The sequence below is a fragment of the Herpailurus yagouaroundi genome, unplaced genomic scaffold (genome assembly GCF_014898765.1).
Source record: "Herpailurus yagouaroundi ecotype Mexico unplaced genomic scaffold, PumYag 193, whole genome shotgun sequence".
In the NCBI taxonomy this organism is placed as follows: Eukaryota; Metazoa; Chordata; class Mammalia; order Carnivora; family Felidae; genus Herpailurus; species Herpailurus yagouaroundi.
In genome coordinates this window covers 8,856,719-8,879,213 of record NW_024412424.1, presented here as the reverse complement: position 1 = coordinate 8,879,213, position 22,495 = coordinate 8,856,719, and the positions used below count along the sequence as shown (strand labels likewise).

At 54.3% G+C, this 22,495-nt stretch overlaps 4 protein-coding genes across 12 annotated transcripts in view; 1 reads left to right on the top strand and 3 right to left on the bottom strand.

Moving 5' to 3' along the window:
- DCAF1 (DDB1 and CUL4 associated factor 1) overlaps nucleotides 1-4,728 on the top strand; it is an 89,389-nt gene extending 84,661 nt beyond the window's left edge. For 6 of the 9 annotated variants that reach the window (XM_040445504.1, XM_040445506.1, XM_040445501.1 and 3 more), the window contains one exon: nucleotides 1,699-2,673. In XM_040445504.1, the coding sequence (XP_040301438.1) occupies nucleotides 1,699-1,757 (59 nt within the window). In that variant the 3' untranslated portion in view covers nucleotides 1,758-2,673. Of the gene's footprint in view, nucleotides 1-1,698; nucleotides 2,674-2,724; nucleotides 2,779-3,376; nucleotides 3,465-4,317 lie in introns of those variants that run through there. The other 3 variants (XR_005781556.1, XR_005781554.1, XR_005781555.1) reach the window with 2 other exon arrangements.
- Nucleotides 4,729-6,190: 1,462 nt separating this feature from the next.
- Nucleotides 6,191-9,298, bottom strand: RBM15B (RNA binding motif protein 15B). The gene has a single exon (XM_040445508.1). The coding sequence runs from the start codon at nucleotides 9,202-9,204 to the stop codon at nucleotides 6,514-6,516; it is 2,691 nt and encodes an 896-aa protein (XP_040301442.1). The 5' UTR covers nucleotides 9,205-9,298; the 3' UTR covers nucleotides 6,191-6,513.
- A 2,194-nt stretch (nucleotides 9,299-11,492) lies between these two features.
- Nucleotides 11,493-15,873, bottom strand: MANF (mesencephalic astrocyte derived neurotrophic factor). Its single transcript, XM_040445564.1, has 5 exons — nucleotides 15,789-15,873; nucleotides 15,151-15,387; nucleotides 14,282-14,409; nucleotides 13,152-13,293; nucleotides 11,493-11,963 (listed from the first exon to the last, which is right to left on the bottom strand). The coding sequence occupies exons 1-5, from the start codon at nucleotides 15,871-15,873 to the stop codon at nucleotides 11,779-11,781; spliced, it is 777 nt and encodes a 258-aa protein (XP_040301498.1). The 3' UTR covers nucleotides 11,493-11,778.
- Nucleotides 15,874-18,490: 2,617 nt separating this feature from the next.
- DOCK3 (dedicator of cytokinesis 3) overlaps nucleotides 18,491-22,495 on the bottom strand; it is a 419,595-nt gene continuing 415,590 nt past the window's right edge. The window contains exons 51-52 of the mRNA XM_040445563.1: nucleotides 20,186-20,268; nucleotides 18,491-19,407 (exon numbers count right to left, since the gene is read on the bottom strand). Coding sequence (XP_040301497.1) covers nucleotides 18,898-19,407; nucleotides 20,186-20,268 — 593 coding nt within the window. The 3' untranslated portion in view covers nucleotides 18,491-18,897. The remainder of the gene's footprint in view (nucleotides 19,408-20,185; nucleotides 20,269-22,495) is intronic.

The window sequence follows — 22,495 nt, the reverse complement described above, 5'->3', positions numbered from 1 at the left end:
CCACCAAGAATGGAGTCTGCACCCAGACCCTGAAGCTTCTCTCAGACCCTGTGCCTGATTTGCTTAAAGATTGTGTCTCAGTCCTTGTGCAGCTGCATTTATACTCCTTAGATGTGAGGCACAGTTGTTAAGCTCTTAGCAGCTGCACAGCTGACGGTCAGGTGTCAGGCAGGCGGTCTGGCATTGTTGGATCATACATCACAGGAGCACTAGGGGACTCCCTGGAGGTCTGCCACAGCTGGGACACAGTGCTGTGCTTGGCTGTGGAGAGCAGGCCCTACCTTTTTCTGTTGGCGCTTCCTCCTGGAGTTCTTGCAGCAGGGAAGCTGACAAGGCCGTTTGGTTCAGCTCAGACGTTAGTTCTCTGATCTTCCTGCCCTGACATCCCTGCTCCTCACCAGTAGTCGGGTCGTGCTTGTGCCCTTGTAGGCCCAGAAGCACTGACTTTTCCAGTTACCTCTCTTGTTTACATTCAGGGCTTTCTTGTATCACAGCCATCTGTTTGCTGGTTTCATTTTATCCACTTCAGTTTTCTTTGTAAAGGAGATTGTAGTGAATGAAGGAAGGTTTGGGAACATGCATTGTTCTTGCCTCAGCTTTCCTGAGAGTTCTCAGGTATCTGGGAAAGGCTGATGGGGAATTTCTTGGAACCATTGGTGTCCCTCTCTATGTGGGAACTCCACAGCCTGTGGGCATTTGCAAGGCTCCCGCTCACAATCTGTCTACTTCCTTGGAGACCTTGTTAAAAAGGTCTCATGGCTTCCTGAACTGTAATCAACGGGGGCACCAAGACCTTTCCCTCACCTTCCTTCAGCAAGTACTAGAGTCCTTAGGAGCCTAGGTACTATGTTTCCCTCTGATCTTGATCAGCCAGACAATGGTGTATCTACCTCATTTTGAAGGTTCTTTTGCCTAGTTTCATTCCTCAGTGGATCCTTCCAGAGTTGTTAATGTGGTCTATTCACTGCCTGAGAAGGCCGATGGTCAAGCGGAGTGCTCCTCCTGTGCCAGAGACACGGTGCCACCTTCCACGGTGTCATAGCTACTCCCTGCTGGTCTCCAACCTAGAGTTTCTAGGTACTCCTCCTCTGGTGTTGCTGCATGCTGGCCTGTACCTTTCTGGGAGCTTGTTCCCTGCTGATTATATTCAGAACTTACAGAGGAATGAATCCTAGGTTGACAGTCTCTACCCTTATGAGGTCTTTGATAAGAGAGTTGTTGAGAGTTTAAGAGAAATCTCACTCTTGCTTGGGCTTGGACTCCCTTTTTAGTAGTCCTGGGGGGATCGGGCAGGCTTGTGCACCCATCCCTGAAGGACACGAGGCCAAAGGGCTCAGTCACTACTCCCTCAGCCCTGCCCCTTTGCAGCTATGCAGAAGCTTCAGGGCTTGCCCTGTCCCTTTAGCCAACCCCCCCCCCCCCCCCCCCCGTCCCCAGCAGGAAGCACCTCTAGAAAGCAGAGAGCATTGCATCCAGGCCCTTTGAAAGGCACGAGAGTAAAAGGCCCCAGGGTGGCCACTGTTGGCAACAAGTAAATTCTCCAGAGCCAGCTCCAAGTAGTTAATTGTGTTTTCTTCTTTCTGGAAACTGGCAGTTAACTCTGGTCAAGCATAAATGTGTGTATGTAGGTGTTTCCTTCCTAAAAGCTTCCTGTAAGCCTAGTGCATAACCTAGTCTCTCTGTCTTCTTCCCTTTCAGCGGACAGCTCTGACAACTCTGATTTGGAAGATGACATCATCTTATCTCTGAATGAGTGAGGGACCATCATCATGTGGAAGACATTCTTGACAGGCGAGAAACTGAGTCAGATGAATTCAGAACACCTTCCCTTCCCCATCTCCCAGGGCTGTCTTTTAAGGAACTGCATGCCCTGCATTCACAGGAATATGGCTTAGAGAGCCTCACTGGAATCTGAGGGTCCTTCTAAAACAATAACAACCACAAAAAGACAACAGGGTTTAGGCCCTATTCTGCTTCCCCCCTTCTCCTAGGATGGACAGCTCTTTCCTCAAGGGGGGGGGGGGGGAACATGTCTCTGGGGTTATTTCACAATATATTTTCTTTGTATAACGTTCTTTACTTAAAGAACAAGAAATAGTTTTTTATAAAACTTAAAAAGAAAAAAAAAACAGGCATTTATAACTGAGGGTATGAACTTATATCCACCAGGTCTCTTGTCCCTGCACTTCATTTTCTATGGAAGAAAATGATGTCTAAAGAACAATACAGAGGCATTTTTACATACGTATTTAAATGAAAAGGAAAATCGTGGTTTCTTAAATTGATAAGGATTAAGAATATTTTATTATAAATATAATATATGATTTTTTAACCTGTTTTGTTGCCTCATATGCTGTCAGGTTAATTTGCTTTCCTTCGTGCCCGAGGTGGGGAGGAAGGCACTGCTTGTTTGCTGAGTAAATGCCCAGGTTCACCCACCTTCATGGTTTGGGGGCAGCAAGGTCGTTGTGGATATTGGTTTTGTGGAGTTGAGGGAACTTAGGATATAAGTTCACTCCCTCTATTTTTCTTTGTGATTGTTTTTCAAAAATTTTTTTCTTCCCTTTCTCCCCAATGTGGAAATTACAAATCAAAGGCCTTTTTTCTTTAATGTAAAGTGTATTTATTTAAAAAAAATACAAAATAAACTACAAGTCTGTCTTTGTTTGTTCATGGCCTTTCCCTGTTCTCTTTACCAAAGTGTGATGGTCCCTTTCCCTGCAGCTCTAGCCAGCCAGTAGAGAAGACGCCTTCTGGGAGAGGCAGTCCAGGATGGCGGTGAGAACACATTCTGCCCAAATAAAGCACTCTGGGGAGAAAAGTAGCTTAGTCACAGTGTCTAAACCTGGTCTGCAGCCATGCTCCAGAGGGAGTAACGGTCTGTGCCCGAGAATCAACCACGTGGGGTGGAGGAGAGGCTTGGGCATTGTCCACCGTGGGCACATCTCTCTGTCCCAGACTGACTCAAGAAGGCAGCTCTGCCGTACGTGTTTGGTGGAACTGGCAAGTTAGGGGTCCTGGGGAGTTTTGGAGAAACATGCTGGCAAAGCTAAGGAGTGAAAACGTTTTGGCCATCTCCATAGTCGGGTGGGTGACTGTCACCAGTTTCCTTAAGGGACAGTGATAGCGGACCGGAGTTGTTCACTTTTGGCGGTTTGGGGGCAGCGGGGGCTTGGGCAGCCTGGGTTTGCAGATGCAGTCTTGGGCCTCCAAAATCAGCCTGCGGTTGGTTAAAACTGCGCTACTGCCAGGGAAGTGCCACATGCTCTGACCTTTTCACTGACCCCACCTCACCCTGCTTTCCTTCCCAGTAAACAGACCTGTCTCTTCCTTTTGAGTTCGCTCAAGTAATAGCTTCTTGGTTTCTATTATGTAGGTATCACATGGCTAGAGACATTTTTCTCCCTTTGCCAAGAGAAGAGGGGACAAATTTGGTTGTGAAGTAAACAAGCAAGACAACATGGCTAAAACTCACCACGGGCTGGCAGAGCCCTGTCGGGCTTTGGAATACCATACAATTTGTCACACACACAAACACGGGCCTGTGTCAGACAGGTAGTTAGCTCTTGGTCCTTTAGAGAGCAGAGGTCTCAGCTTCATGCCTCAGCTTTAGTGGGTTGCTAACACCTGACCCGTGGTGTAGCCTTGATTGCTGGTGCTGGATGCAGAAGAAAGCAGGTTAAAAGGCCAAAAGTAAAAGCGCTATATTCTAGACAGGAACTCAGCTGAGCCACTGGCTGTGTCCCTAAACTCTGCCAGCAGCTCTTGGGAGTGCCTACGGGTCTCTGGGGTGGAGATGAGGCCCTCCAGCAGGAAAGCAAAGTTCTGGTTGACTTGACAACGTGCCTTTAGGGAAGCGCCCTGAGAGGCTTGAGACATCAGCCCTATTTCTTACTATACCAGGGCTTAAGATTGGAGTCACTTAGGAAGAAATCTGTACAATACTAGGAAACCAATGAGGAGGCAAACTTTTCTTCACATTTTTTTTTTTTTTTTTTTTTTTTTTGGCCTCAGGTTGATTTTTTTTTTTTTTTTTAAAGCAACCCCTGAGAGAGGACCCGAACCCCCAGGTGGAGGTGCTTGATGCCTGCAGTTAAATTGTTCTCTCTGGAGCAGTCTGAAATCAACCAGTGCCTTGACCACCTGACTTACCCTTACTAGTGCTGGCCAAGGCCTGAGAGAAGGTCACAGAACCTGCTTTGTCTTAAGAGCCAAAGGAAGGAAGTGGTTGAGAAGAGGGTCCAAGGAAGAGGAGGAGGAAGGTCACACAGTAGGCATGGCTCTTTACTAAAACTCTGTATTTCCTTTTGGGAACAGAGAACACCTATCCCTGAAGAGCGGACAAGTCAAGAGTTGAAGTGTCTTCTCCAGGTTTCCATCTGGGAATGCTAGGAGGTGTAGTATTCTGGGTTCTGAGCACCCACTCTGTGAAGGATCAGCCCAGAGAAGTTTGGGACTTAAGGGGCAAGGCACCTCTGGCCTGTGTGTGACCCAGGCATTTCTCGAAGATCTGCAGGAAGCCCTGTGTTGTGCCTTCAGGTCACCCCTACCTCGCTTGCTCTGAACAAGATAAGGGCCACTCCTGGCATTATGAGCTACCCCAGGATGGTGGAGCTGTGGTCAGCTGCCCCCCCCCCCCCACCATAGACTTGCTTAGATACCCTGCAGGTGTTGCCACAGCTCAAGTACAAACAGACAAATAAACACATTTAACACCTCCTTTGTTAAGGTTTTCTGTTGTGAACATGCTTGTTCTCTCATGAGTACCAGCTTTAGCCCAGTGAGCAGTACTTGCCCAGGCACCTTACCCTGTTCATTTTAAATCTCCAAGGTCCCTAAAAGCCACCTCCTTCATTGTCCTTGTGGACAAGCATGTATTCTCCATGCAGGATACACTGAGCCTCAGCCTCCACTTCACAACTGTCTCAAAACATCTGGCTGTCACCTGTGTTGCCTTGCCCCAGCTGGGGTAATGGGCCAGGCCAGGAGAGTGGCATGGCCCACAGAACCTAGAGTTCCTGGCCTTTTGGGGGTTCATTTCTCTTACTGGGGCTTCTGCTGTCCCTCAGCTCTGACAATGAGCCTTTTGGGACACGGTGACAACTGCTGTATGACTGGTTTCCCTCCCTGGTCTCCAATGGTGCTGGCTTCATTTGCCCTATGACCTCACTAGAGACCAGTGATGACAGCATTAGTAATTTTTTAAAGAGTCCCTCCCAGCTCAAGGATGCCTCCACATTGCCCCCTAGCTTGGGCAGTGCTAGTCAAAGCCATTCAAGCCAACAAGCCAAAGCTTGGTACCTGTGACCGCATTCCCCACAGAAGCACCTTTCTTCCAGTGGTTCCACCTCAGCAGCAGGGCAAGAGGCTGAGGCACTCTCTCTTACCTTGCACCTGAGAAACAGGTAAGCCAGTTAAGAGCATCCTCCTAACCCATCATGTTCCCTTACAGCATTGCAAAAATTCTTCCGTCTGGGGATTCAATGTCCCTCACAAAAGCTCTAGTTACTGGGCAGAGGCCTGTTCCTTTGACACATCAGCCATGAATAACCAAAGGAAGAACCAGAATTCACAAACATTGGGTCAAGTTCAAGAATTAGCCCAGAGAAGCTTCCTGTCACCCTCCATTCCGACATCTGGCCTCTAGTGTCCCTGGGAGTTTGAGGCAGCTCAGTCTCCAACTGAGCATTCCTGGGCTACCACATTAAGGCTGCGAGGCTGAACAAGAGAGGGAGCCTGCATGGATATGTGAGAACGAGGCCCCTTGGCACCAATATTACACTGTTCTTCCCCATGACTACAAGACCACACAACTGCTAGACTACCGGCTCGCAAAAAGACCTCAAGATCGGGCACCTTGTCCAACAGCTACACCTCAAGTGGATGAACACGCACGTTTAGGGCAAGAGAACAAAAACTCCAAAACTACCACAGCTGCTGGTTATAGACCTTAGGCTCACCCCTTTCCTTTGCATGGGCTTTGCTCAGCCAGGCAAGGTAGGGTCCAGAGGCAAATTGAAGCCCACCTGCTCTCAGCCAAGGTTAAAAATGTGAACGCAGTCCTGACCCAGCCCAAAGAGCTGAGGGACTGATAGCGGACAATCCATCAGAACTCTGCGCTACACCAGTGCCGCAAAGATGGCGCATTTGTGTGCAGTGGGGAAAAACTTGATTAAACCAAGACTCTGAACAGGATTAAAAATCCATCCTCTGACAAAGGCTTTACTGACAACTTTCCGTACAGTTAGTTAAAAAATAAAAAAATACAGAACACAGCAGACAGTATCTTGTACACTAGAAATCAATGTGACAGGAGTCCCTTTGCTCATCGCTGTAAAAAAACCCTCAAAAATCTAAGAACTTAGTGTTGGTAGGGGTCAGGACTCTCGTCCCCCACCAAATGAACCAAAATAACCCAGCAGAGAACTCAAACCAAGGGAGTAGGAGGTGGGGAATCAGATTTTAAAATGACTGCTTTTGTGACACAAATGCGGAGCTGGAAACAGGTCTGGGCTAGGCAGTGTCTCTTACTATAACTATCACCATGTGTTCTTCTTCTAGCTTGCCCAATGTCCTCAGTGCTGACTGGAGGTACTGCTGTGAAAAGTCACAGGGCGGGAAGGCATAGAGCATGCCCGTGCTGTCTCTGCCCTTGGAACCACCCACCGGCAGGCTGATCACCCCCGCGGCCTGCTTCTGTTTCAAGTAGGAGACCAGGTTCCTGAGAAGCCGCCTCTGTAGGCCTGGCTCCACCGTGGGCATCCCCTCAGTGCCAGGCCCGCTGGGGGTTGCCTGGGTGGCTAGAAGCACTGCATAGCCATTGGGGCTCCCCTGCTTGATGCGCCGTGTGACCTCATCGAGCTTGGGCTGGTCCAGTCGCAGGCGCTGGGCGATCTTCAACTGGGTCAGCTTGCTCCCAGAAGTGTGATCTTTGAGGAGGCCAGTGATAACCCCTTGGTCCCCCTCTAGGATGTGCATAGATGTCGGGAAGCAACTGTTTTTCAACACTAGGAGCCCATTCCAACCCAGCTGCAGTGTCTGGGCATACTCAGAAAGATTCTTGAGCTTTTTGGTCTCGTGTTTTGGCTCTTCCAGAGGCTTGGGCTCAGCCTCAGAGGTCCGATGATTGCGCTCGCTCTCTCGTGTCTTCTTCCCGTGGGAAGAGTCTGGAGCCTCATGGTGGTGGTGGTGACTCCGCTCCTCAGCCCCATGTCTGCTGTTGCTGAGAGAATTGCTGCTTGACTCCTTGGTCCCGTCACTGGCGTGGTTCTCCTTACGGCTGCGCTCAGGAGTGCGATCAGAGCCCCGGTCCACCTGCTGCCCACCACCCTTGGTCCTGCTCCGTTCCTCGTAAGGGGAGTGGGTTGTCCTCCCGCGGTCACTGGAAAGGCTCCTCCGCTTCCGCCTCTCCTCCCAGGGCTTGGGCAGGCCCCGGTCCCCATCTCCCCAGCGTTCTCCACTCCGGCTGCGCACCGAGCGGCTGTAGCCCTCCAAGCTGTTTCGCCGGTCAGAGCTTTTACTAGGGCTGGTCCAGTCCCCTTCCAAAAAGGTCCGGTCTCGGTCTGAGTACAGGAGGTGTGGGGGGGTCCTATCCCGCACCCGCAGGTCAGCATCCAGGTTTCGGTGCCGGGTATATCCATCTGGCACCAGCTCATAATGCACGGGGAGGGGTGAGGGCTGGTACTGCTGGGGATATCGAGTCTCCTCTGCTTTGGCAAAATCCACGCGCAGCCTTCGGTCTGGACCACCCAAGGGAAAGCCCCTCATTTTTGCACAGGCAGCCTGGGCTGCATCCAAGCTCTCATACTGGATGTAAGCAAAGCTATCTCCCTTGACGTGATCAATGGTTCGAATGCTCCCAAAGCGATCAAACTCCCGAGCCAGAGCGGCCAGTGAGGTGTTAGGTCCCAGGCCACCCACCCAGAGGCGAGTGGTGGGGTTGGCCTTGCCATAGCCTATCTTAATGGGGTTGCGGCCAATCACCCGGCCTGACATGGCCACCTTAGCCCTGTGGGCCATGTCTAAGTTCTGGAACTTGAGGAAGGCATACGCACCGCCCTGGCCACGGGCAGGTCTCTTGATGACCACCTCCTCGATGATGCCGTACTTCTCGAAGGCCCGCCGCAACTCCACCTCAGACACGCTGTGGTCCAGGTTCCCGATGAAGAGGTTGCGCGTGGCGCGCTGGTCGTCCTCAGGCATCAGGTCCTCCTCGCACACGGCCGGGTAGCCGTAGGGACGCCCGCGATCGTCGTAAAGCCCGTAGTAGTCCAGGGCCCGCTCCCGGGATAGTCCCACTGCGGCAGCGGCGGCAGCATCCAGGGCAAAGGCTGCGGCGGCGTGGCGAGCACGGGGCTCCCGCAGCGGCGGGGCGGCTACGGGGGACAGCGAGCGCTGCTTATATTGGTAGCCACTGTGCAGTGGCAGGTAGCCTAGCGGGTCCGCGGGGGCGGGGGGACCTGGGGGCGGCGTGGAGGCGGCAGCGCTGCTGCTGCTGCTTCGCCGGCTGCTCCCACCGCCGCCACCACTGCCGCCGCCGCCGCCGCGCAGGTACACGGGCTCCACCTTGAGCGGCCGGTCGTAGAGCAGCAGCTGGCGGGCCAGGGCGTGCTGGCGGGCCTCGCGTGCGTCCTGCGGATGCCGGAAGTTCACGTAGGCCACGCGGCCCAGCTCTGGCGTGTGCGACAGGCGCAGGCTGATCTCACCGAAGCGCTTGAACTGATGGAAGAGCCGGTCCTCGAGGTGCTCGGCGGGCAGCGCAGGGCTCAGGCTGCTGATGAGCAGCGTCTTGTACTCAGGTGCGGCCGCCGACGAGCCGGGACCCGCGGGCTCGGTCCCGGGCGGCGGCGGAGGTGGCGGCAGCGGAGACGCGCGGGGCGAAGCACCTGAAGCGCCTGGGTCCCCGGAGGCCTTGCCGCCGCGTCCCCCGCCGCCGGCGCCCGAGCCCGAGGAGCGGCCGCTGCTCGCACGGTGATTCGCGTCCCCGGCGCCGCGGCCGTCGCGATGCCCACCCCCGCCGCCCCCGCTCCCGCGGGGTTTGTCGCGGGCCCGCGTTGGAACGGGATGCTTGGCGCCGCCCGAGGCCTTGTGCGCTGCCCGCCGCCCGCCCGCCTCCGCCTCCCGTTCGCGCTCCCGCGGCCGCTTGGCCGACGATGACGAGCCGCGCCCGCTTGGGCTCGAGTCTCGCTCGCTCTGCCTCTTCATGGCGCCGGCGCAGCGGGCGGGCGGGCGGCCCGCAGGCCCCTCACAGCGGCGGCGGCGGCGGCCGAGGAGGCAGCGCCCCCGGCGCCGCCATCTTGGACAAAAGGACTCGGCGCGGCGGTGGCAGCGGGGCGGGGCGGGAGCAGCGCCCAGGGGCCGGGCGTCGCGTTATCAGGCTGCGCCGGACTGTCACGTGACCCGGCGGCGGGCGGGGCGAGAGCTGCGCCGGCATACGTCATCGGACGGCGCCTCTCCGTGCCACGTGACCCCGGGTGGTCTTGAAAGTGAGCTCTGACGCCACCCCGCGGCCAAGGCTCTGGACTACGCGGAAATTCATGGCCCTCCTGAGAGCCAGGCTGGCTTGCACTGACACTGACCCCCGTGGGCTGCGGGCCCTGGGTGTCCCACGACGCGTGGAGTAGGAGTGGCAGCGTCTGTGGGCGCCGGGCTCCCGGGTCTTAACCCAGTGGTTCTTTAGGTGGCCTCCCCCAAATCCCCACCACGGCCGTCTCCCGACTAGGGTCCGGAATGGACAGGCGCGAGAACCTCCGTAGGCCCCGTCCAGGACCCACCGCCCACAGAACAGGCATCCTCAGCGTTCTGGTATCCTATGCAGTGATCGCCGTAAAGGCCGCGAGGCCATGGGCTCTGAATGCACAAGGCCAGACCTGGCAGGCGAGCCAGCAAACCTGCCGTTTACCAAGTGGGAATAGGCTCCTTGGCGCCACTGGGCCCACCCTCTCCTGCAGCCACCTGAGCAGACAGTGGGCTGTAAGGACAGGGCCACGGAGCCATGGGTGAAGACAAAGCCAAATCCAGTAGTTACCACAGCTTGCCACGCTTACCTCTGGCTGACCAGGGCCCTTCTGTTCACCTCCAGGCGAGATGTGGGGCCAGTGGGGTGGGTGGAATTAATTCTGCCCAGGCGCCCAAGCCCCCTCAGGATGGCTTCATTCCCCCGAGAGCTGTTGGAAGCATTGCAGAACCTGACCCAACTTCAGCAAGGCAACTGTGGGGTGGGTTAAAGCCTACCAGCTCCTCCTCCTCCCACAACCATAAACAAACCACTCCTGGAACAGCTGAGGCAGGTGCAAGGGGGAAAGCTTACACGAAAACACCTGTAACATTGCCAGAACTGACCTACACTTCCAGAAGGGACGAGTTAACCCTTTCATAGATAACCTCGGGGGTCAGCCCTACAGTGGGAGCGGTTGTTGTTTTCCCTGTTCTTGTGTTCAGTGTGGCCTATAGGCCATGGCCATCCATCTCCTAAGGCTTCTGCCTTTAGCTGTGGATTTTCCCAGTGCCTGTAAGGGGCTCAGGACACTGCGCTTGTCAGATCCTAACAGCTCATTCTCCAAAACAAGGAAGTCTTGGCCTGAGAAGTGGCTCAGCCTTGCTTTCCTCTTAGATGTGGTGTTGCAGATGTGCAAAATGTGGGGCCACTGCAGTAGTGGATGCCACTGCAGGCTGTGACAAGGCCTGTGTAGGCAAACTGAATTTAGCAACTGTATAAATAAACTGCAAAAAAGGAAGACTGAAGTCTTTCTTGGAAAAGCACTACTGGTCTTTCCCTTCAGGTGGTCTCTGCAGGCCCGAGAAGCAGAGGGGTGTCCACCAAGCCACAGCTTACACTGACAACTGGGTTCCCCAAGAGCCAACCCCAGAAGTAACTAAAAAAACCAGACTCTGGAGACACTGGGGATAAGACCTCAACTATTTTAGACTTATCTTGGGTAAATAAAGGCAAAAGGCAAGCTCTCACTGACTCTTTGTATAAACCGACCCCTGCATATCTCACAAAACCCCAATTAGGCATCAGAGGCTTGGGACTGACCCCACACCACAAACTCAGATGACCAAGTAGATGGCCAGATCTGGATGGTGCTTGGTGGAGGAAGCCAGCCCAAGAGCATCTTTAGAAATGTGATGGTACTGAACACAGGCAGCTACTGAAGTCATCATTCCAGAAAACCATACTAAACATACCCTCAGTCCTGCTCGGACCCAGCCCTGATATAAGCCCCTCCCTTGCACACCAGATTCAACCCCCTGTGCTCTGCCAAGAGGCTGTTCGGCCTCCAGCTCCCCAGGTGGGACTTCCACTCCAAGTCACCTCGGGGTGAGGCATGGGACCCAGTCTTCTCCAGGGCTTGCCTCCAGTCCTGCACGAGCCCCCATGCCTCAGCCCGTGTCCTGCCTGGCATCTCCGGCACTGGCGGCCAAGGGGCAGATGTGAAGATAGCAGACAACTCTTGTGAACTGGAAAGCATAAACTGCTGGGATCTTCGTTAGGGCTGAAATCCTATTTCAGATTCACTTTAATTCTCCAGGGACAGCTAGAAATGTTCTTCCTTTAATAAAAAATTCCCAAACACACTTTGAAGTCCTAGAGTAAACCAGCAACAGAACAAAGTGAACCCCCCAGGGGGCGCTGTAGAGCCAGCATCGGCAGGAGAGCTCCAGGCTTCACACCTGACATTGTCAGGAGCCTGCCTAAAAAATAAATTACAAAAAGGCTGCAGGGAAGACGCAAGTGGAATGCTTTCCCCACAGGTGCAGCGGGGGGCGGGCAGACTACAAATCAGTCCGTGAACCGGCTGCCTTGGGGGCATATTTAGGCATCAGTTCATTAATCTTCCGGATGTAGTCAGACTTCTCCGCACAGCCTTTGCACGTCTCCCCCCAGTCGTCCAGGATCTTCTTGAGTTCTTTAACCCGGAGCTTCTTCAGGTCCACTGTGCTCAGGTCAATCTGCTTGTCTGGAGGAGAGAGTAGGGAGAGCTCGTGGGAGCGGCCACGGACCCTCATAGTCCTGGGATGGGTCACCCCAGCACAGCGTCCCATCTGCTAAAACAAGCAGTCCTACTGGTCTGAGAGGGACAGACGTTTCCAGACACCTGCAGGTGTGTGTCTGTGCCCACTGCCCTGAACTGGGGGAACTGGCCTGGGCCCTTTCACCGGAAGGCTGGTCTCACGCTGGCAGCATCCACCCAGACATGCAGTATTGCCAAGGACAGGGATGGGGGCTACATGGTTCTTACAGGAGGAACCTTACAGGAGAAATGTGGTTCCCAATCCAAGTGCCTTGAAAAATAGTCACAGTAGAGATCAAGTCACTGTAGAATGACAGCTCCACGGTGACAGAGCAGAGAGACCCCCTAGCTCCAATTTCCCAACACAGGCCCTGGTCAAGAGCTTACTCTCTCCACAACCACTTGTGACCACAGAGAGACCTTGAGCCAACAGCCTGTCAGGTCACGGTCAGGAGACTGGGCATCCTTGACACAAGTGGACAAACACAGGCCCTTGGGACACTCAAGTCACAGTAAAATATGCTGGTGCTGCTTAAACTTTACAGACGAGGACAACTATTCCTGGTCCTGTTTCTGAGGCCTGCTTTTCCCCACCAGTAATGTCGGCAAGAGAGATGCTGCAGCAGCTGGAACTCCTGGCCTGCCTGTCTGCACACAGCATTTCTCTTCAAAATGAGGAAGATTGCTGGGCCTTCAGAGCTTATGGCCAGGAAAGGTCAGACCACATCCCTTCTCTGCTCAAAATCCCATGTTCCCAACTTGACACAGATTAAAGATCTGAAGCCAAATCTTCACCAATCTGCAAGGCCCTCTGTGCCCTGTCTACCTGCCATGCCTCTGGCTGCCTCTGCACTGCCTGTTTGCTCAGCCTGGAATGTTCTTCCCTTAGCTGTTCCCCTTGGCTAATCCACCGCCTGCCTCCAAAGTATGTTGAATGTCACCTCCTCAGTGAGCCCTATTCAGACCTCCACCCATAAGGCCAGATCCACCCTGCCCCTCACTTAGCACAGTCTACCCGGCTATAAAACTCACGAGGCTCTCATTTCTCACCTGCCTCTCCCAGCTACAAAGTTGACTCCTAATGCCTGAGCTCAGAGGGTCCGTGTTTGTTAAATAAGGTTTAGCCACACTCACCATACTTTAGCTCACAGATCTGGCTGTCCTTCTTTTTGAGCTTCTCACAGACCTTCTCCACAGGGATGTGGTGGGCCAGGGGCTTCGACACCTCGTTGATGATCTTAGTGGCAGCGTCATCTGTGGCCCCAATGTAGTAGCACTGCAGCAAGAAAGGACAATGACCTTCAGGAGGTTTCCCTTGAAAGCCTTCTCCTCCACAACACACTGATATCTCAAAACATCTCTTTGCCAGGACCCCCTTTCCCCACGCCCTCTCTGTACCAGCGGTCAGATTCAGTCAGCGTAAACCCTGGGCTCTTAATACATGCTCAGTCCCAGAGCTGACAACCTCCAAATAAGTTTAAGAGTCACCAGGATTCAGACCTTTAAAAAAAAAGACACACAGGGGCGCCTGGGTGGCTCAGTCGGTTAAGCGTCTGACTTCGGCTCAGGTCAAGGTCTCACAGTTTGTGAGTTCGAGCCGCGCATCTGGCTCTGTGCTGACAGCTTAGAGCCTGGGGCCTGCTTCCAATTCTGTGTCTCCCTCTCTCTCTGCTCCTCCCCCGTTCATGCTCTCTCCTTCAAAAATAAATAAAAACATTTAAAAAATTAAAAAATAAATAAATAAAAATAAAAAAAGACAAACCAGCGATTGCCAGGGAAATTAAAGCTACAAAAATCATCATTTCATTAGGGCTCTTGTCCCAATTCAGCACTGGCGTACCCTGTGCCCACTTTGTTATCTTGTGTCCTTGCACGTGGCCTCTGAACACTCACATGGTTGTTCCCTCTTCCTGGGATGCTCTTCCCTCCTGCCTTGCAATGACAACTCTTCCTCAGGGAGATTCTTGACTATTTTGCCTAAATCAGCATCTCCCCTCTCTGCCAGTGCACCGTGGTCTATTTTCTGCTGGACACTCATCCCACTGCTGTCATTTGTTTGCCTGTCATTTCTCCCCACTGATACTCCCAGTGCCCAGCACCCAGTACGTGCTCATTCAATACTAACAGGGTAACAAAACCTCACAACTGCAGAATTCATGAAAACACTGGAGACAGGAGTCCCACACTAGCATACTAACAGAACAGTTAACCTCCTGAACAGGCAAGTGGGCAGGGCCAGCCAGGGAGGGTAACCAGCTACTCACCAACCGATTCTCTTTGCCTCTTGCTTCCCGGCAGAATTTTATAAGCTCTTTTTCAACAGAGGATGGTGAGAATGTGACATCTCGATCTTTGAGGTCCTGATAAAATCTTCCCAGATAAGAGATACAGACTGGAAAAGAGAGGGAAGGGAGATGCTCAGCAATCACCAAGGTGCACCCCAATCCACCAGGAGGGAACTCCGTCATCAATTTAAATAGCAGACAAGGTGAGAGATGAGTTTTTCCATCACCGGGTTTTCTCAGGTGCCCACGGGTGGGCAGAACCCACCTCCGGGTTGCTGGGGTCCCTTGGTACACCTAGGGCACATGGGGAACGAGCATCACCCAGTGACCCACACATGGCTCCTCCCTGCTCCTTCCATAAAGTTTAAGCCGAGATTGAACACGTGTCCTTGGGATGGACTCACTGTGACCTCAGAAGAGGCCAAACCGGAGGGCGAAGACAAAAACAATCCAAATGCTTCTCATTTCCAAATACAACATCGAACCCGAGGTGCGGCTTCGCAGGCCCACCGGCCCCAGAATGGTGCCCATGGCCGGCCCTGGGGACTCCCGACCTGGGCCAGGGAGAGCCTCTGCCCGTGATGGGAAAGGAAAGAAACTCCGGCGTTATCTCAATTTCAAGCCAAGTTTTCTGCACGATCTAGTCCCAACTTTTTCTTGTTGGACCAGTTTCCTAGGCCCAGGAACTGTTTTCTAGGCCGGCGTCCGCCCCTCTTCGGGCGGACCCCGCTGGGACGGCCGCCGCCCCCGCCCGTTCCAGCCCCGGCCTCTCGGCCGTTCCGTGGTCTGGGTGGGTTCAGAGCCGCCGCCAGGCCGGCCTCGGTGCGCGGACCCCGGCCCCGCCGCACCTTCGCAGTCGCCTGGCCGCAGAGCCCGGCCGCCCGGCAACACGCTCAGAGCCAGCGCCACCGCCAGCCCCTGCGTGGCCCACATCCTCCTCCTCCTCCTCCACCGCCGCCGCCGCCGCCGCCGCCGCCGCTGCCGGACTGAACCGCGCCCGCCGTGAGGAGCTGCCTCCGGGTCCCGGCCGCGCGCCGTAGTTCCCCATTGGCGGGCGGACCCCGCGCCCTCCCACACGCCGCGCTCTCATTGGTCCACGCGCCCGGGAGCCCAGACGGGCCGCTCCACGCTGCCCTTTCTTATTGGCTGGTAGCTTCGCCCGCCCTTGGCCCTAGACAGTTGTCGGCCGCTGATTGAACCAGGGGGATCGGCAGGAAGCGGCCGCGAAGGCGGCGGAAGGGGTCCGGGCCACCATCTTGAGTAGGGGCAGCCGCTGTGACAGAGGCGGGGCATCGCTGACTGGCGCAGAGGACTGGTGTGGGGTTCGGCTTCAGCTTTGCGCCAGACTTGTCCCGAGTAGTCCCTGCTCTGGGACCCACGTCTGCCCGAAAAACCCCTCCCCGCCCCGGGGCCCCAAGGGCAGGCAGGGAGAGCAGACCGCTGCAGGCCAGGTTTCGGGGAGGTTCTTTCTTTTTTCAAACGATACCGTGGGCGGAGGATCCAGGCTTCGGGAACGTCTGCGGGAGCTCTTGCGCCCGCGAGGCTTGCCGACCGGGTCTGAATGTCCGCATCAGGCCGGAACCCGTCCTGTAGGAGCTAACTGGACGCCGGCCGGGGTGGACAGAAGCTGGGCTGGAGGATTTCTCATTGGAAGGGCCCCCTCCGAGCGGCCGTCCTAGGCCTCGGGGAGCGCCTGGCCTCCTTAGGTGCTGTGGCTGTACGATCCGAGCCGGCCCGCCTCAGCGGGGAGCTAAAGGACTGGCCCGCCGCCTCCGGCTTTCCCACCGAGCCTCAGGATCTCCGGCTGCCGGGGGCGCCTCCTGGGTGGGGGCCCGCGAGTCAGCCGACGAGCACTTGAGGGGGTTTCCTCTTTGGCTGCCCTCCCTTCCAAGTGCAGGGCTTGGCTGGCTGTCTGAAGGCAGGGCGTGGAAAAGGCTGGCTCCGTGCTCCGTGCAGAGAGGTTTCTATGGGGCTAAAGGGCTTGGAGCCCAGCGACAAGGGATGGAGAGGGGCACTTGGGCTGCTCCCATTCAGTGAATTCAGTGGGTCAGTATCAGGTATTCATCTTTAATTCACATCACAGCAGTCAAAGGAGTGGGGAAAGGGGGAGAATCAAGTGGCAGATATTTACATCTAAAATTCACATTACTTGTTGGATTTAGAACATGCTACCACAATATATACAGTAAAATACCTTTTGGGACACAAGTCTTAACTTTGCTTTCTGGTACAGGTATAAGATAATTTTTAAACCACTTTTTTAAACATAAATACACAAAAAAAAAATGGTTAGAAGTTTTCTTATTTTAAATAAGCACAGAATGCCAGAGGTTAAAAACACATTTATAGGGCTGAATACCAATTGGACATCACACTCTATACATTTTTTGCTCAAATTCCTGTACAAATACACAGCATTCAAATAGGTATTTACAAATAAGCTTGAAAGAATGAAAATCAGTATTTCACAATCTTTTCAGAGGATTCTCATTTCTGGCCTCCCACTTCCCCTCAGACTGGCCGTTCTCCAAAAAAAGGGATTTGGATTATGTCCTTTCATCCAGTTAGGGAAAATGGAAAGGGAAGACAAACCTAGCTTACCTTACATAAAAAAGCAAGGCCAAACGAACCCACAACCCACACTGCCCTCCCTACCCTCCTGTGCTACAAGGTGGAGAAGGTCGATGTTCTTATGTGATGACTGCCTTGTCCAGGGATTGAGGTTCAGAAGTGCCCTAAAATCTAAAGATGCCCTTCTACCTAAAATTCAAATCCAGAGCTAGCCCCCAACTCTCTAACACTTGTGAACACCACATACTCTACGCCTGCCCTCTGAGGTCAGGGTTGCCATGACTCACCCACTCTACCTAGAGCTATCCTTATAATTATCAGAAATGACCCACACTGGTGGGAGACACCCCCAGATGCTCTGAAGGTAATGTAGCCCTCCATCTACCCAATTGGTTACTTGCTGGCATTTCCTGTTCAATAAGCTGGCATTTGTTTATAAGAAAAGAACACCTTGGCTGGCCTTGTCTGTTTGGAAAGGTGGGCTGTGGGGGAAAGGATGGATGTCTAGGGCCCAGGGCCTGGCCAGAAGAGGAACTAGGGGAGAACACATCTGCTCAATAAGGAGAAGGCAGCCTTGTGACCATCAAAGTTGTGAACTTATGCAAATGAAAAAAAAATTTTGTAGACTTTTTTTTTTAAGTAACTTAGAAGCACCCTGGTAAAATACTATTGCCACCCCACCTTATCCCCCCCACCCCCAAATAATAAACCAAGAGAAAAATCTGTGCCCTGACCTGAAAAAGTTTCCTATAAAGATACCATTGCGCTCTGCCCAAAAGACTGGGAAGGCTGGAGAAACTGCCCTCCTGCCCACCCTGAACCCTGAGTGGTGGTCCCCGTGGGCTTGGAGGGAGTGGGGGGGCGGTGAGCTACAGTTGGCCACTTGAGAGAGGATAATTCAACCTGTGTGGCTCTCTGCTTCCAAAGGAGGGGCTTCCTCCCACCCTCTTTACCTAGAAGCTTGCTGAACCTTACCACGAGTCCTCAGGGCTGGAAGCCTGGCTGGGCAGCCAGCCCCACTGCTCAGAGGTAGTGCTGAAAATCCCTGATTCAGGAACTGGATGACAGGCATTCTGGCCACTTCTGAAAGAGGATTTCTGGCCCCTGCCACACCCCAGCCTCGCTCTATACCAGCTTGTCTCTCAACACTTAGCCTCCTGGGCCATGGGGAAGAAGGTTGCTAGGGCCTCTGGCTCCACACCCCCACACAAGCGCCAGGGGGCAGAGAGTGGGAGATAACCTTTGCAGATCCATTCATCAAGGGGGCTCCTGCAGGGCATGAGGTGTATGGAGAATGTAAGGGAGCAAATGGTCAAATAAAAGCGATGGAAAAATCCAAGGTAGAGTGAGAGACAGGGCTGGCCCATGGAAGCTTGGCAGTGTGCCCTGGGCATGCAGTTAGGCCAGGTCACATGCCTGAGCTGGCAGGTTGGCTCAAGCAGCCCCTCAGTCTCGCACTCCTGGATGGAAGAGTGGGCAGGTGGGTAGGCATTTGTGCAAAACGGCTTGTAGCTCCCTTGTCCACCTGTGACATGTAGTCCACGTGGTCCTTGCGATCCCTGAATACAACCATGAGTTCTTCTGTCCACACAGCAACAGAAGAAGTCCCTAGTGCAATTTCCATTCTTCTGTGCATCTCTGCCCTGGAGGGAGGGCCTGGAGCGCCTACCCCTGGGCCCTGCAAAGCTGCAAAGCAATTCTCTCTGTGCAATATCTCCATATAGCTCCACGTGGTCTGGAACTGCAGGAGGAAGAAAGCATCTACTGCACAAAGGAAAGAAAGGAAAACCCATAGAATGGAAACGTAGAAAATGAAATAAAAAGAGAAGCCACAACCCTTCATGCTGCTGCGGCCTCTGTACATGGCAACACACAAGTTCACGGCAGTAGAACGTAGACTCGGGGTGGTTCTCTCCTGAGTGCCAGGCCTCTCTGGCTCCCTGGCGAGGGGACTTGCTTTTCAGACCTGGAGTGGATGGGCAAGCTGCTCACAGAGGGCGGCGTCCCAGCCGCCTCCTTGCCCCTCACTGTTCCCCTCGGCCGTGTTCCCAGGCCATGCGGGCCTGCTCTTCCTTGGCGCTCCCTGGGGGCAGCGAGGCCTTGCGGTGCAGGCCCCGAGGCCTGTCAGCATCTTCACGTAGCAGCACGCCTTCATCGTGCTCCAGGGCTGGCAGGCGGGTGTGGTAGGGCTTGGGTGGCAGCGCAGGTGGGTCCATGGGGTCCTGAGGGATGACACACCCTGGTGCTGAGTGGCTTCGGCATGGCTGGGCCTTGATGGAGTCCAGAACGGCGGACTCAGAGAGGCTGTAGTGGACAGGGAGGTAGGGTGGCTCAAGATCTTCATCTGCATTCCAGGCCTGGCTCGGCATGGAGTCCATGGTGTCAGTTCGAGGTGGGACCTCTGAGGAGTGCCCAAAGTTACTCTCGCTCAGGGAGGACACGCCGCTGCTGGCACTGCCAGACAGTGTAGAGTTGCTGCCGTCCAGACCTGACTGGGGGCTTGTGGGGGAGGCTGGGATAGGGTGGAGAGGAGACTGCAAAGGAAAGGGTGGGCATATTAGAATCCCTTTCTCCAGACAGGTGGGCTGGCCCACTAGGTGAAGAGAGGACCAAGTACCCGCACATATTGGCTACACATTTGTTTCTTCAGCAGCTGCCTCCCAGCAAGCCAGTGGAACCCCAGAATCAGCTACATTTCTGTGGACAAAAATGGCCCTGGCCTGGCTGCTAGGCATTTATATCCCATGTGGCTCTGGGGTGCTGACAGAAGGGCTGGGTGGGCAGGCCAGTGCAGAGAGCAGGAAGAACCCCAGGGGACATGGGCCAGATGAACGCATTCTGTTGCTAAAATCTGTGACAGAGTCTGTCTTTTCCAACATGCAGAAAAGGAGTTTTCATAAGGCTTTGCTGCCTCCTGTTTCTTGCTTCTGACTGGCCTCTAGTGTAAAATGCTCTCTGATCTACCATGGAAATGTTTTTTCACTTCTTGAACTATAGTGCATCGATACCTAGTGGTGTCAGCAGGGAGCCCCCAAGCCCCTCACTGCCCCTTGCTGACGCATTCAGGGTACTCGTGTGTTGCTGTCCCCAGGACCCTCTGACCTCCCTGTCCCCACTGCATTGATTGCAGGACACATGGGTCATCTGCATCACAAGTGTGGCTCTGGCCACCCCCAGCTTCTGCCAGGCTGGTTGCTCTGGGACAGAGGAGCACGGAAGGGCTGTGGTTCTTTTTTGTAGACCCAGGAGATTCCAGAGCAGACAAGAAGATTCCTTTCACACTCTTGTGGGGTTGTTGCTTCAATACATTACCTTGCGCAGAGTCCGGGCAGGCAGGGCCGGGGGGGTGTCACCCAGGGGGTGGTGGAAGGCGTCAAAGTGTAGGGAGTAATGACCTGCAAAGGGAATAGAACAAGAGCCTTAGCTGGGGCTTTCTTGGGCTGTGTGCTGGCACATCTTCCAACTGCACAGCTGTGGGAAGAGTCTCCTGGGCACCCCTCAGCATTGAAGGTCACAGAAAAACCTCTTTTTTCACTGAAGTTCTCCAAAACAGGCTGCTGGAGTAAAAGGCACATGTGCCACACAGAAGGTCAAGAAGGTCAAGTACGGCCGAGCCCATGGAACGGTGGGCCACAGGCAGTTGTAGCTCTCCGACAGGCTGGTGAGGAGCCGGCCAGCACAGTCTGTTCCATTGTCTTCAGCCCCCCTGGTTGGGAAGGCCTTCCTGAGCTCACCTGCTGTACTTGGAAACCTCACGACCCCAAAGCCCAACAGGCTTCTTCCTGTGGTGGGGATATTTCTTCCTTGGCTGAGTCAGCCCAGAGAACGGCCCATCTTCTTAGTCTCGAGGGCTGCTACCCTCGCCTCTGAGTCGAGTCTGAAACCAGGGGCTATCTGGGGGACCCGCTGGAGGTCTTCTTACCATGCAGCAGGCTTCGGGGAGGCACTGGGGGGGCCAGGATGCGCCCCATGTGGGCAGACAGGAAGGGCTGGGCCTCTCGGGCTCCGCTATCCAGGCTCCAGCTGCTGGGGGCTGCTGGCACTGCTGAAGGGTGGAAACAGATGGCATGAAGGGAGGTTACTTCTGAGCCATCCTCAGGGAGAAGCCCATCTTACAGCCTATGGCTTCTCCAGGTGTGCACTGTGTAGCCAGCACATGTGTGAGTGGCATGCCAGCCCCCCAAAAACACTGGCCACGTGAGACACTGTGGCCCATGGGGGAGAGTGACCAAGGACAGAAGCTGCTTAAGAGGATAGCAGCAGAGTGGACTGACGTCTGAAGAGTACTCAGGGTGAGGCAAGCTGAGAGACAGTGCAGCAAGGAGTGAACATCTGCAGCCTCCGGGATTTGTCAGAAGAGGACAGAGAACAGAAGTGAGCAGAGCAGAGTGGAACGGGCTGATGGGACAGAATGCAGACAAAATGCAGGCCACAGAGCTCCTCACCAGAGCCAAGTCAGGGCTCTCCAACTGCCCTGGCCTAACAGGAAAAGCAGGGAGCACAGGGGGCGGGAGGCACAGACTGCCCCATCCTAGAGCTAGTGCACAGCCAGGGTGTGGGCAGGAGTTGCCCTCCAAAAGGCCTCTGGTAACATACAAGCTGTTCCAACCCTACTGGTTCTCTGCCTACTGACTGGATTTGGGATGCACAAAGGGTTTTCAGGCAAGGACTGGTGTGCCTGCTGGAGGGAAGAGCATACAGCCCAAGAGTTGTGGCTCAGGTCTGGTTCCACCTGTGGCTTCCCAAGAAAAGGGAGGGCTGTGGGAATGAGGGTGCTTTTAGTCTTGCAGAGAGGCCCAGTTCCTGGCATCCACATGCTATGGATGCAGGGTAGAGCGGGCCTTGGACAAAGGGAAACAGAGTGTCCATCTATGCCAAGGAAGGAGGCCAGCGCCAGAATACTGGTCCGTTCACACCTCTCCCCCAGCCACAGCTGAGGTGAGCAACTTTGCAGGAGAGGAGAGGAAAGGAAGAATGGCTGGATCTTGGGCTAGAAGGTGCCACTCTGCAGAAACAGCAGGGGACATATAAATACTGTTGGCCAACTCCTCCTGGAGACCAAATACCACTGACAAGAAATGTGTCTTTTCTCTAATGGAGCTAGGCAAACATAATCTCCCTTTTGGGCTATCAGCAGCAGGGAAGCAGCTCATAATTCAGAGACCTAGCCCCTAGCTTTGTTCTGAGGCAGTTATAACTCAAGTGTGCCCGAAGAGGCTGGGGTTTGTGCTCTTCCAGCGCCAGGTACTGAGTGGGAAATGCTAGCGCCTAAAGGAATAGAGAGGTTCTGGAAAGGAAGGAGCTGGGGTCTAGCCTTCAAGGAGGATGTGGCCAGGAGGGGCTGGGCCCATGTGGTCCAGGGATAAGATAGTTATGCCCTTCTCCTTCCTTCCCATTAGTGAGGAACTCAAGGGCTTGCAGTAGAACACAAGGTAGAACTCTACTACCTGAACAGCCTCAGTTCTAAGGACTGCTCAGTCTCATGGGATGGCTGATGGCAGGTGGCTGGTGGGAGGGCGTGGCAGTGATTGGGTGGGCAGGCACTCAGCTGTTGCCTAAAGGGAGGAAAGAATTCCGAATCTGATGAGCACCAGGTGGATTCCACCAGAAGGCCTCCTTGGA